Below are 15,137 nucleotides of genomic sequence, written 5' to 3' on the forward strand. Positions count from 1 at the left end.
ACGATCGGCTAAAAACTACAACGAAGTCAAGAAGAATTCGGAAGTTCTTGAATTCGGCTACGGATGCACAAATACGATTGTAAGAAATATTCGGGAGTTCTTACGATCGACTAACTACAACTAATTCGGCTACGGATGCAAAGAAATACGATTGTAAGAAGAATTCGGGAGTTCTTACGATCGGCTAAAAACTACAATTAATTCAAGAAGAATTCGGGAGTTCTTGAATTTGATTACGATTACTAAAATACGAATGTAAGAAAAAAATTAATGTCAAAAAAATTAAAAAAATATTTTTTTCGTTTGTGCAAAATATACACATTTCGGTTATTAAATGGTTTAAATGTGTGGAAAAAAATAATAAAAATATTATGTGATGGTGAAAGTGTGTGTTAAGGTAGGATCACACGATTGCCGCAATGAACCAATTTAATACAATTTTTATTGTGCTGAATTGGGGCCCAATAAAGAAATTGTCCCAATCAATCTGCAGTCACATGATTGCTTCATTTTATATAAATTTGATTGTCGTAAATTGGCGCAAAGCGATTTAGTGGCAATAATTGTCGCATTTCAGTCACACGATTGTTCTAGTTTACGGCAACTCAGAGAAACAGCTGTTGTGCTAGATTTTAAATTTTGTTTTGTTTACATAAATGTAAAAACAATCTATTTTTGAAAAAAATATTTGTTAAATAAAAAATAATAAAGAAAAATTAATAAAGAAATGTTAAAAGATGTATGTGGGTCAGAGAGTGGCTGACAAAAACAATATTTCATTTACAAAAATTAATATTGGCGCTAATTGTCTTCTTTGATTGCCGCACTAGAACACAATAAATATTGGTGTATTTTTAACTTTTTTATTGGTGCATGTTGCCTATCAAGCATTCACATGATTGCCGTACCAGGGTTGCATTTGATTGGGCCAAATAAGCACAATATTGTTGTGGTTTGACATATGAGCCAATAAGTTGTGAAATCACCCGATTGACGTATAAAATAGACCAATGCATTGCGGCAATCGTGTGATCCTACCTTTAGAATTGCAATTTTGTGCAATTTTCAAGAAAAAGTTTTGAAGTTAAATCTCTCTCAAGTGTGTTGAATTCATATACTACTTGTATGTGAGAAGAGAGAAAAGTTTTTGTTGTAGAAAAAATGAGAGGCTTCCCTTCTTGTTATTCTTTGGGGCTGCCTTTAAAAGGATTAGTCAGTTAGTGGTCTATTACATTACTTACGTTGATCATCATAACTTGAGTCTACCCCGACGCATGTTAGGAAGGACCTTCGGGTATACGAAGAAAATAAACAGATGTATGTGCATTATTATTGCATCAAGATTTGTAGACGCCATCAATACCGCGGTCGAAGTATACCGCATGAATGTCGAACTTGGAGCTTGCCCACCATATGAGGAGTAAAACCTGCCGCTGAAAACAAGTGTAGTTTTGGATCCTCATGAGGTAATTCACTTCACATACTTCCATTCCACGATGGATGAGAATTTATCGGATATATTCCCTACAAAATTATTTACCATCGTTAAAAGGCTTCACAATGAATCCATTGGTCTCCGAGTGGAAGTGTTCTAAGTACACGACTCTTCTGAACTATCTAACCCCAATAAGCACCAAAGCACTTGAACATTTTGTTGGAATTTGACTTGAATGCAAATGTAATTATGTTTTAAACTTGAAAAATATTTTTCAAACAAAAAACATATGGCTTGAATTTATATTTCCTTTTTACTGGAGAATGCTATTGAAATAAAGTGTAATACAACTGTAATTCAATTGCTTGACTATAATTCAAGGCTTGAATTACACCTGCTTTCAACTTGAATTCCAGTAAAAATGCTTATTGGGACCTAATTCTTTCCATTGTCTTGATCTGATTAATTTTATTACAAATTTTGTTATCATTTTAATTAAATTACAACCACAGTACTTAATGTTAAGTTAATAGTAGTGTTATATTAGTTTCTATGGAATTAAAGTCTAGAAAACAGGGAGCATTTACTTAAATAATTTGTTTAATGCTATAGTAAATTTTTACGAAGGTGCTGCTATATTGTAAAAATATTGTATTCAAGAAAGATATGTTCTTACAAATCCTTTTATTGTTGTTCGGCACATAGGGCATTGATTAACTCCTGGGGCACACTGTACACATGTTACTAGTAAAAAAATTTTAATTAAAATTATGTGAATATATTAATATAATCAAATGTAATACAATACCTAAATGGCCACATGGTAAATAAACAACCCCGACCTCTTCATCTAAGCAAACCTTACATAATCGAGCATCTTTCAATTTTCTATTTTCTTCCTCGAGGAGTTTACGATCTGATGTCAACTTTTCGCTTATTTCCAAGCGTTGCGAATCATTATCTATTTGGCTTGTTTTTAATTTATCATTTGGGTTATCGTTTTCAGGTGATCTTTTGTCATTTATTGTTTGAATACTGGATGATGCGTCTGTTGCAGAGCATGTGGTACCATGTTCTATGTTCATTTCATTACTAGATATGTTACCTGAGTTAATATCATTATTAACTGTGGCACTTGCATATGATTCTCTATTTTGAGTAATTTGGCTTGGGCTTCTGCAGTTGTTTCTATAAGACGTTGAATTGGAGTTTTCTGAGTCGGAATCTATATTTTGTTGTTCATCAAATATAGCTTTCAGTAAATCTTCAATTGTATCAAATGGGCGACCAGTTTCCAATATTTTTTGTTGTGTTTTATTTTGTAAAGCATCACTATCAACACCCATCTCTAGTGCTGCTTTTATAGGCTCCGATAACATGGCTTCCTCAATTGTCATAGCTACTGTAGGATTATTCGAAGCTTGGGCAGTCCTAGTTATTTCTTGAACCTCTTGAATGTAATTTACACCTTTCACCAAACGCACAAACTCGCACATCGGATACCTGTAAATAATACATTAATTTATTACATACACTTGGATGAAAGTTTCAGCGTAAAAATGTGTATATTGTTACGAAATTGTACTTGAATTCAAATATAACGATTTTAACGGCTGATTTAAAGTTGCATAATGCTTTCAAACAACAGTACCTCTCAAACTGTAACATATTTGTGGGTATTATTAACATTGAATAAAAGCTTTGGGTTGATCATTGATCGTGAGTATGGCAACGCTGAATGTTTGCGAACATAATTTCAAAAAGTTGATCCTAAAATCCATATTTCACACTTTAATGTTTTACTGTGCTCCAGTCTGGGCCACTTCTGCTAAATGCCACCTTAAAAAACTTCAAATAGCTCAAAACAAACTTCTCAAGATGTTATACAACCTTCCTTGGCATTATTCTAGGCAACGACTCCACACTAGGGATATACAGAGCACTCGCGGTAACGTGAACTAATTAAAACCAAGGCAATTCATGTTAGTGAAATTGTTCACGTTAGCGATCGTCGAATATCATGGAAAAAATATAAAATTTACTCGCTTGAACGTGAGTCTTTTATTATTATTTTCATTATTAAAATATAAATCAAAAATTATTGATTAAAATGCATTACAAAACAAAACGAGATCACGAGAAAATATACATTGTAATAAAATTACATAGCAAATAAAATTACTCATTCGCTGCCATACAAAAAATATTAATTTATTTATTTATCCCCTTATTTTTTTAATAAGGGGATTCCCAAAACTCTAAAAATCGAATTTAATGTATGTATTTCAGTGTTTCAGTCAGCTTAGAAAACAAATGCAGTGAAAAAACTTGTTCACGTTATAGAGCTTTCTGAGTTTGTTCACAAACAAAAGCTTGTTCACGTTAGGCGGTGTTCACGTTAGACAGTGTTCATGTTACCGCGAGTGCACTGTAACTAATTTTGGCGAAATTTTTGGCATACCACCACGTGATGGCCAATGTTGTATAAGTAATGAAAATCATTTTTTTAGGTCATTTGAAATCGAAAACATCACGCACAATTTCTAAAGTAAACAAAATTTTTTTCTCTGAAAAATTAAATATATTCTAAATAATTTCGTATTTTTCTTGCAATTGTGTGGGATACTTACCTTGTTATTATTAAAATAAAATATATGTATTTCAAAATAATTGAAAATATTTATTGAAAAAATTTTTGCGTTTGGTGCGTGAACTTTTTTAACAACCGCGAAAAAATGATACCGTATTTTTTCATATTTTTTAATGCTCTATTCGACTATGCTATGCCAATTTGTATATTTGCAAAAACTTTCAATAGTTATATCCCTACTCCACACATTGTCTGGCATTGAACTTGTTTAACCCTATGTCTCCACGTAGCAATATTTATTGCTGCAATTGTCAAATTTGATTGCGTCAATGAAATTTGCGAGTGTAGACCGCAAATTGCCATATGTAGCAATCCATTGCGCAATGATTGCTCTACTGATTGCCTGAGCAATTATTGCTAAGCAATAAGCTGTCAGTTCAGTTGTCATTAATGTAAAATTTCTTCTTTCTATGATTCGGTGCGATTAATTTATACATATTTAATTTATTTAAGAACCAAAAGTAAAAAATCAAAGAAATTAGTGAAAAAAATCATGCAATACAAAATATAAGCAAAACACACTAAAGTTTTTCATAGAACTTCTCGCGTTGAAAATTTTGTATTTGTGACGAACGTTTTCTCCACCTAAAGCAATCAGCAATCACTCTGCTTTGTTCTGCCGACGTTATTGCTTGAGCTTAGCAATAAATATTGCTACGTGGAGACATGGGGTAAGATAAAATTAATAGATTAACACTAAATTTCAACAGAAGATATGAATAATCTCAATATTTACACATAAATGAACTCCAGTCATAATTTTATAATCAATATACTTTAGTTTAACATTTTATCCAAAATCCACTGTTTCATAAAGGTTTTAGTAAATTTTTCCCTTCCTTTTCTATATTAAATAATTACTAAAGGCTCACAAAATTCAAATTTAACTACTAAGCAGAAAAGAACAAAGTTTCTAAACTCTTTAATATATGGGGGATTTCATGTCAAATGAACCAACTTTTGAAATCGATGTCTTCCGATCGACATGGAGTTTGCACCAAGGTTAGTTCTTATCCATGTAACTTATAGTTATCCATGTAACCAAATAGTTTAGATAGCTCTTTCTTCAATATTTCGAAAAAATAAAAAAATTCTAATAATTTTTTTCCGAAATCAAACTTTTTTTCAAAATGGGCCCTTTTTTCCTAAAATAAAGCTTAGGTATATTCTTTTAAGACATATGTAGTCACTTAGTGGGATACGAGTGGGATATCTATCAAAATAAATATTTTGTAACTTAAGACATAAAATTTTTTACTTTTTTTTCCAAAATCAAATTTTTTTTTCCAAAATGAGACGTTTAAGAGACGTTTGGTCGCTTAGTGGGATGCGAGTGGGATATCTTTTAAAAAAATTATTTGTAACTAAAGACATACAATTTTTGAGTTTTTTTCAAAATCTAACTTTTTCCAAAATGAGCCCTTTTTTAAATTTTTTTTACTTAAAAGAAATCTTAGGTTTTTTCCTTTAAAACCTATTTGATCGCTTAGTGGGATCCGGGATATCTATCAAACTAAATATTTTGTAACTCAGACATACAATTTTTGCCTTTTTTTTGCAGAATTAATTTTTTTTCCCAAAATGGGCACTCTTTTTATTTTTTTTTGCTCAAAAAAAAGCTTAGTTGTTTTCCTTAAAGACCTATTTGGTGACTTAGTGGGATGCGAGTGGGATATGTATCAACATAAATATTTTGTAACTCAAGACATACAATTTTTGCCTTTTTTTTTTGCAAAATGGGCCCTTTTTAAAAATGTTTTTCTCAAAAAAAAGCTTAGTTGTGATCCTTAAAGACCTATTTGATATCTTAGTGGGATGCGAGTGGGATATGATGATAATCATCGTGTTTTATTGAAGGTAATTCGATATAATTTGGTACATATCATTTTTTCGGCCCAAGGACGAAGCCTATTAAAACCAGGGTTCAGAAGAATTCATGGATGCACACTTAAATTTATGCATTCATAATAAATTGTCATGAATGAAATTTGCAAATGTTTTGTTTACGCTCCCATTTGAAAATGAGTACTTAAGAATTTTTTGACTTTTCAGCACATTAGAGTACATATGCGTATGTGAATAGTGAGAAGTAAAAAATGTCCAATGTTCAAAATTAAGAGGCTTTCTCATCGCGCTCATTTAATTTGGTTTGTTTTATTTGTTACTATACAAAAGAAACAAAAACAAAAAAATTCACAAATGCGTTTACTGTTTTCGATATACAATGTGTATTATACATACATACATACAGCCGTATTTATAACCAAAATTTAGCATGGATTTAACATACAAGTTATTTATAATGTATTCCTTATCCACTCGCTAAACGCATGTTAACGAACGATCAAAGACTTGCTAAGTCTTTAATCAACAGCTGTTTTGTGTCAAAGTAAATTTGTATATAAACATATTATAAAAGTTTTGTGTGGGAAAAAAGTAAATTATTTATTATATTATTATTATTTATTAAATTATATTTATTTATACTTCTTGAAACATTTAAAAATTTGAGGGAAACAAGTTAAATATAAATGTCAAGAAATACATCAGAGTTGATTTTTTTTCATTTTTTTTAAATAGTTGGCAATACATCACACTTTTCAGAGTTGATTTTCATATAAATTATTGACAGAAAAAAGTGCATTATAAATAAACTCTTTGCTAACTTTCTGCTAAGCTTAATCGGTCTGCTAGTTAGCAGATCGTTGTGTGCGATGTATACACAGTGGCTAATTTTTCGTTATAGATACGGCCGATAATATTTAAGAGAAATATTTTGAGATGTCCATTCCATCAGTTTTGTTTCAACTAAAATATAAACACAGGCACAACTTGTGCATGTGTTTATGTTATAACGGTTTACTTTAATGATCTTCTATTTTGTGTTGTTTATCTTTAGTTGTTATGGGAAGTTAATTGTAATGTTATATTTCGTTTTGTAAATATAAAAAAAAACTTCAAAATGAATTTCAATTTTTATTAAAATATAAGAAATTTTGTACATATTTACATTAGGTATATAACTAATTTTGGGGAAATTTTTGGCATACCACCACGTCATGGGCAATATTGTATATGTAAATCATTTTTTTAGGTCAAAGAAATTGAAAGGCAGACAGACGAAGTTTGTAGGCGAGGGGTTGAAGAGGTAGAGTGTGTACTACACAGGTTTAGGTTAGTTCAAGAGAGAATGAGGAATCAAAAACATCACGCACCAACACCGATTTCTAAAATAAAACAATTTTTTTTAAAAAGTTATCTTTTGAAGTATTATTATTAGAATATTATTATTATTAGAATAAAATACAATATTTCAAAATAGTTCATGAAAAACTTTATTGCGTTTGGTGCGTCAACTTTTTTAACAACCGCGAAAAAATAATACCCTGGTTTTTCATATTTTTTATACATATGTACATTAGGGATATAACTATTGACATTTTTTGCAAATATGCAAATTGGCATAGCATAGTCGAATAGAGCATTAAAAATATGGAAAACCACGGTATTATTTTTTCGCGGTTGTTATAAAAGTTCACGCACTAAACGCAATAAAGTTTTTCATTAAATTTTTTCAATTATTTTGAAAAACAATATTTTTTCTTTTAATAATAACTGCGGACATACTTCAAAAGATAATTTTTAAATAAGTGAAGTTCCCTCACACTTGCAAAAAAAAATATAAAATTATTTATAAAATTTTTCAGAGAAAAAAAAAAATTGGTTTATTTTAGAAATTGGTGTCGGTGCGTGATGTTTTTGATTCCAAATGACTTAAAAAAATTAGTTTTCATTACTTATACAAGATTGGCCATCACGTGGTGGTATGCCAAAAATTTCGCCAAAATTAGTTATATGCCTAATGTATATTCATTCATTTACAGAAAGAAGTAAAAACATTTGCTATTATGTTATTTTCAATATCAAAATTTAAGAGTTCATCATCATTATTCTGTTAGCCGTCATCGACACAACACAACGCCGTTTTTAATCATTTATTGTATATCCGTATTCTCGTTGACAATATTGCCACTTATCGATGACTGTCAACATTTGTTTGGTATTCTGTAAGAAAAATTGACGTTGATGTTGCCTTTCATTTTGTCGACGACGTTTTTGGTCTGCTGTTGTACCCAGCAAAACTTTACTTAGTAAGCCAGCAAGTAATATTGGAGCCAAGGCATAACTACTTATTATTTGACTGAAACACTACTTACCTTTGTTCGAGATGTTTAAAAAATTCATGGGTCAAGCTTACAAATGTACTTACTTAAGTAAATGTACTCAGTTAAGAAATAAGTAGTAAATTCACAACAGGAATATGTAGCTAAAAAAAAACACAAAAAATATTGCCTTGTGTGGGAATCGAACAGTCAGTCACATTATTTGCTTGTGTTTGATAGTCAAGCTGCTAACTCACTGCTCCATGTACGAGTTATTTTATTGTAAGTTAACAATAGTTTTAACATCAACATATAAATGAATATGATATGAACAAAAAATTAATGGCTTTGACAGGTGGCGAACCACTAACCTCCCGTTTTCCAGTCAAACACACTAGATAGCTGTGCTAAATGCAAAAGTTCATTACCAACCTGTATAAAAATAAGTACTTATTCTAGTAAATAAAATAATGTGCTGGGTAACCACCACTCATTACAAAATAATGCATGAAATAACTAGTTGTCATTACAAAAATTCACAAAATTTTTGCTGGGTATTCAAAAAAGTATTTTAATTTTTTTTTAGGCTTTGTATTACAAATAAATGAAATAAAAATTAAATTAATTAAAGCTGGTGGAAGAATTGGAAAATAATCCATCTCTCTAAAAAATTTGAGGAACGGTGGGAAAGTTTTGCGAATGCGCTAAATATACTGAGTCCCTTGGATGCAGCTGTGGCAAATCTGCTCCAATTGCTGAAAATAATAACATCAATATTACTACGACAGCCGGTTCTACGCACCGGAATGACCCGAGTTCACTCGACTAATGGCTTTCAACTCAGCAAACACTGTTGCTACAACAACAATAATAATATCAACACTATCAACAACAGAATCATCAAAAACCAATTCTCAAAAACCCTTAAAAAAGTTCGCCCACGACAAAAAAAGTGGAATTCCTATCGAACGGAATAAATCTACTTTCCACTATTAGTTTCTTGGTCACTGGAATCCGAATCGGAATGAAAATCATTTTATTTTAATTATTTATAACAATATTTTTATTTATTCACAAATAATTTTACTAAAAAAAGTAAACAAAATGAATCAGCTGACTCAGTTATTAGATATGTGTGTTGTATGTATTAAAGGGCTGCACAAGCACATTCATTTGCTACTCAAGACATTCACCAGCACAACAGTTACTTCAGATCGTTGGGTATTTATTTACAAAACGAATGAGTGTGAATGAGGAACAATAACAACCAACGACAGAACAAAACAACAGAGAATGAGAGACAGTATATGACAATGAGAGTAAATATACACCGAGTTAATGGTATATGATTTCAGGTCACAATGAAGCAGTGCACAGAGTTTTTTGTATTATTAAATGTTCGTGTGTATGGGTGCAAACATATATGTTTGCACCCATACACATTATAATGATAAATATATTTATCATTACCCTGCAACGGTGTCATGTTTTAAATCGTCGGATATGATTGCCATACTTTTGTGTTCCAGGTTTTCTTCTTCCATGTAGTAAATAACTACTGTGAATATAGTTGCTTGGTCGTTATTGAAGTGGAATGCTTGTATGGAATCCTGATGAACATATTTATAGTTCTCTGCGAAATCAAATGAAATAATGAATTCACCAGACTTCAAATGTGTTTTCAAGTCCTTGAAGAATGACCACTGCTCTTTGACTAAAAAGTCATGGGTTCTCAAATTTAGCAATCCTCTACACAGTTCTTCCACAAAATCATCCACATTTATAATTATGGTTTTCAGTGTGCATCTTTCAGTCTGAAGCCAAGATTCAAATTTTAACTCCTCAATACATTCTCGATCAAAAGAGTTGATTAAATTTTCTTTGATGGATGTGGTTTCCGGGCAATTCGAACATTCAAGTGGCAAGAAGTTGTAGCATTAGGGCACATAGTCAATTTAAGGCAATCGCGGTAATGGTGTAAATCTTCTGATGAATCATCTTTTAAGTAATTTAAGTTGATTTCCTTCAACATCATTAACATTTTCATGGTAAATACAAACACATACTGTGTGAGTTAGAATAACCATCATCATCAACATTTCTGTCTTCATTCTCGGAATTACTTTTGTCTTCATCTGGAATAACTTCAACGCAAGGCTCATTACTATTCAAATTCGGTAATTCGTTCAACTTTCCGAGCTCTTTCCTGCATGATCCACAAATTTTCAATCGTTTTGACAGCGTAGGGAATTTTTTTAATAAGCCGTCGGAAATATTTCGCATATCTGATGATCTGTGCTTCATTTTGTTAAAGGGATTAAAACAAAAAGACGAATAAATTTAATTTTCAACCTTAGCCTTTTTAGAAGTCGTAGACATTTTGAATTTTGTAAGTATTTATGTAAATAACACACGTCTTAACTTTAACACTGTTTCTAAAAAACTATGTCTTCAGAATGACAATAAATAGTTTTATAAGATCATATAGGTAGTACGTTTTAATGAATGAGTCTAAAATCTTTAATTAGGGTCAAGAAGGGCTTACATACTAAAGTACCTAGTTTAACCAAATGTTACAAATAATAATAAAAATAAACCACCATATAAATAACCTACCTAACCATATAAATAACCTACCTAACCTAACTTCTACCTCTCCACCCACTTCTTAAAGTCAAATGTCATAAAATAATAAATAAACTGGTACTTCGGAGAAGGGCCATAAAATATTTCCACTTGATTCCAAAAAATTTGTTTCTGGGGCACCTGATATTTTAACAATGAAAATCACGTGCGCTGAAAACTACCTCTAGGATTGACTAAAAAAGCCGCAAGATACAAAACTCAGACAAATTTTGGGGGTGGAAAATTAATAGCGGTCGGCCTCATATTGCACCCCTCCAGTGGCTATTATCGGTCAGTTGTTGTGGTTTTTATTTTTAAGGTTTTAGAAACACTTACACACAAATATGAAAAAAATCAATTTAAAAACATTTGTCTTGAGTTACAAAACATTTATTTTTATAGATATCCCACTCGCATCCCACTAAGCGACCAAAAAGGTTTTAAAGGAAAAGACCTAAGCTTTCTTTTGAGAAAAAAAAATTAATAAAAAAAAAGAGTCCATTTTGGAAAAAAAAAGTCAAAAAGGTTTTTGATTTTTCAAAAAAAAGTAAAAAATTGTATGTCTTGAGTTACAAAACATTTTTTTTATAGATACCCCACTCGCATCCCACAAAGCGACAAAAAGGGTGTTAAATGAAAATACATAAGCTTTCTTCTGAGCAAAAAAAAAATTAAAAAATGGGTCCATTTTTTTAAAAAAAGTCAACAAAGTTTTTGATTTTGCAAAAAAATTCAAAAATTTTAAATCTTGAGTTACAAAATATTTTTTTGATAGATATCCCACTCGCATCCCACTAAGCGACCATATAGGTCGCTTAGGAAAAGACCTAAGCTTTCTTAAAAAAAATAAAAAGGGCCCATTTTGAAAAAAAAAGTCAAAAATATTTTTGATTTAAAAAAAAAAAAATCAAAAATATTTTATTAAATTTTTTTAATTTTTTTTTTCGAAATATTGCATAAATAGCTATCTAAACTATTTGGGACACATTTTGCTATGAACAATAGGTAATAAGTTATATGGATAAAAAGAAACACCTGTTTGGCCAAAATGTCAAATTTTGACCTCCTATAACTCAGAGAGTTCTTGACCGATCTTGTTGAAAAATGGTGCCCGAATTACTATCCAATAGAACTAACATTGGTGCAAATTTCATCGCGATCGGAAGACATCGATTTCAAAAGTTGGTTCACTTGACGTGAAATGCCCCATATATATTGATTTTGCCACACCTCTCCGCCCACAGACTGAAAATCTTTACAGTGTTACCCGCTAGGCTATTTTGAAGATTCTCTGAAAATTTCATTAAAATCGGTCCAGCCGTTTTTGAGTTCATTCGGAACATACATCCATTTTTATATATATAGATGAAAAATGTTTGTATGAGAAATTTCGAAAATCTTCTTTACGAAAGCACCGAATGGACCTAATGTAGTATTTTAGGTGTCTAAAACCATATTCAGAAAATTTCCTTTCCAATGATACCAGTTTGGAGCTAATCGGTTGGATGGTCTCAGAGTCTATAACGGACATAGGTAGAAACATTTTTTGTATTGAAAAATGAATGAGTATTGTGCACAACAAAAATAAAACGAATGTGAGTTTGTTATGTATACGATCGTATGCTACCATGCCCTGCCGCGTATGTTTTACTTTTTCACTGCTATGATCAAGAATTATTCGAATTATTTTTGTTTTCATGAATGAATTTTTCTATGTATGCATTTCAATGTGTGTGAATGTGTGCGGCCTAACGTTCTTATAAGAACGTTAGGCCGATACCCTGCCAACAATTGGAAGTTATATTTTCGATATGTATACTAAAATGTGTCTCTTTTGTGTCGCAAAAATGTTACTCAGCATATAAAAAACATTTTACAAAAACAAATTACATTACTATCGAATTATGCTCATCTTAAAGTACATTTATTTAAGTTACAAACAAAGATCCCTAAAAATTAAATTAATAGATAATATAAAAGTACATTATGATACAAAAACGATCCATTTTAGTATACAAAAGAATATTATTTTTGGTTAGTGACAAATTTTACAATAACAAATTACATTAATACCGACTTTTTACTGTTTACATTTTAAAAGAAAGAAGAAGAATATGACAATACTCATTATATTTATGAATTTTAAAATCATCGGTTGTGTTAAATAAAAAGTGTGTGTTTTAACTTAAGTTCAAATTAAATAGTGATAAATAAAGTTTTATTAAATAATTAGTGATTAATTTAAATTATATTTGTAATTGAAGATTGTTAAAAGTGTATCAATAAATAAAGTTTTTTTTTAAAGGTATAGAGTTAGTGCAATAACTAGTGCATTTTTTTAAAAATGTAAATACGTATTCCAATTAGTGAAACATATTTTATATAATTTTTTATACTCTAATTTTTAATTAAAGTCATATTAAGTTAAGTTATATCATTATTTTATTTATTTTTAATGTAAATAAGAATATGCATAGTGTTTTCATAACTGGAATGCAATAAAATATTTCCATTGTAATGCAAGAAGCAGAATTGGAAACATCTTCTCTCTGGACACTTTTTAGACATAAATTTAGATATAATAATAATAATACACTAAATGGATAGAATTGGTAGGAATCATATGCGTGGCACGTTTTCTCCCGCACTGTGACACTATTACGATAAGAAAGCGATATCATATTCGATGAGTTTCAACTTCAAGATGATACGTTTGGGACACTTTTTGGATAGTAATTGTTGGCAGGGTAATGATAAATATATTTATCATTATAATGTGTATGGGTGCAAACATATATGTTTGCAAACATATATGTTTGCACCCATACACATTATAATGATAAATATATTTATCATTACCCTGCCAACAATTACTATCCAAAAAGTGTCCCAAACGTATCATCTTGAAGTTGAAACTCATCGAATATGATATCGCTTTCTTATCGTAATAGTGTCACAGTGCGGGAGAAAACGTGCCACGCATATGATTCCTACCAATTCTATCCATTTAGTGTATTATTATTATTATATCTAAATTTATGTCTAAAAAGTGTCCAGAGAGAAGATGTTTCCAATTCTGCTTCTTGCATTACAATGGAAATATTTTATTGCATTCCAGTTATGAAAACACTATGCATATTCTTATTTACATTAAAAATAAATAAAATAATGATATAACTTAACTTAATATGACTTTAATTAAAAATTAGAGTATAAAAAATTATATAAAATATGTTTCACTAATTGGAATACGTATTTACATTTTTAAAAAAATGCACTAGTTATTGCACTAACTCTATACCTTTAAAAAAAAACTTTATTTATTGATACACTTTTAACAATCTTCAATTACAAATATAATTTAAATTAATCACTAATTATTTAATAAAACTTTATTTATCACTATTTAATTTGAACTTAAGTTAAAACACACACTTTTTATTTAACACAACCGATGATTTTAAAATTCATAAATATAATGAGTATTGTCATATTCTTCTTCTTTCTTTTAAAATGTAAACAGTAAAAAGTCGGTATTAATGTAATTTGTTATTGTAAAATTTGTCACTAACCAAAAATAATATTCTTTTGTATACTAAAATGGATCGTTTTTGTATCATAATGTACTTTTATATTATCTATTAATTTAATTTTTAGGGATCTTTGTTTGTAACTTAAATAAATGTACTTTAAGATGAGCATAATTCGATAGTAATGTAATTTGTTTTTGTAAAATGTTTTTTATATGCTGAGTAACATTTTTGCGACACAAAAGAGACACATTTTAGTATACATATCGAAAATATAACTTCCAATTGTTGGCAGGGTATCGGCCTAACGTTCTTATAAGAACGTTAGGCCGCACACATTCACACACATTGAAATGCATACATAGAAAAATTCATTCATGAAAACAAAAATAATTCGAATAATTCTTGATCATAGCAGTGAAAAAGTAAAACATACGCGGCAGGGCATGGTAGCATACGATCGTATACATAACAAACTCACATTCGTTTTATTTTTGTTGTGCACAATACTCATTCATTTTTCAATACAAAAAATGTTTCTACCTATGTCCGTTATAGACTCTGAGACCATCCAACCGATTAGCTCCAAACTGGTATCATTGGAAAGGAAATTTTCTGAATATGGTTTTAGACACCTAAAATACTACATTAGGTCCATTCGGTGCTTTCGTAAAGAAGATTTTCGAAATTTCTCATACAAACATTTTTCATCTATATATATAAAAATGGATGTA

General features: G+C 30.1%; 1 protein-coding gene across 1 annotated transcript in view; it reads right to left on the reverse strand.

Moving 5' to 3' along the window:
- Positions 1–1,874: 1,874 nt before the first annotated feature.
- The window catches only part of Diap2 (Death-associated inhibitor of apoptosis 2), a 36,458-nt gene continuing 23,195 nt past the window's right edge, over positions 1,875–15,137 (reverse strand). Inside the window, exons 3-4 of the mRNA XM_065511844.1 lie at positions 2,244–2,938; positions 1,875–2,179 (exon numbers count right to left, since the gene is read on the reverse strand). Of these exons, the coding sequence (XP_065367916.1) occupies positions 2,091–2,179; positions 2,244–2,938 (784 nt within the window). The 3' untranslated portion in view covers positions 1,875–2,090. The remainder of the gene's footprint in view (positions 2,180–2,243; positions 2,939–15,137) is intronic.

Source organism: Calliphora vicina, chromosome 5, assembly GCF_958450345.1.
Source record: "Calliphora vicina chromosome 5, idCalVici1.1, whole genome shotgun sequence".
Lineage (NCBI taxonomy): Eukaryota > Metazoa > Arthropoda > Insecta > Diptera > Calliphoridae > Calliphora > Calliphora vicina.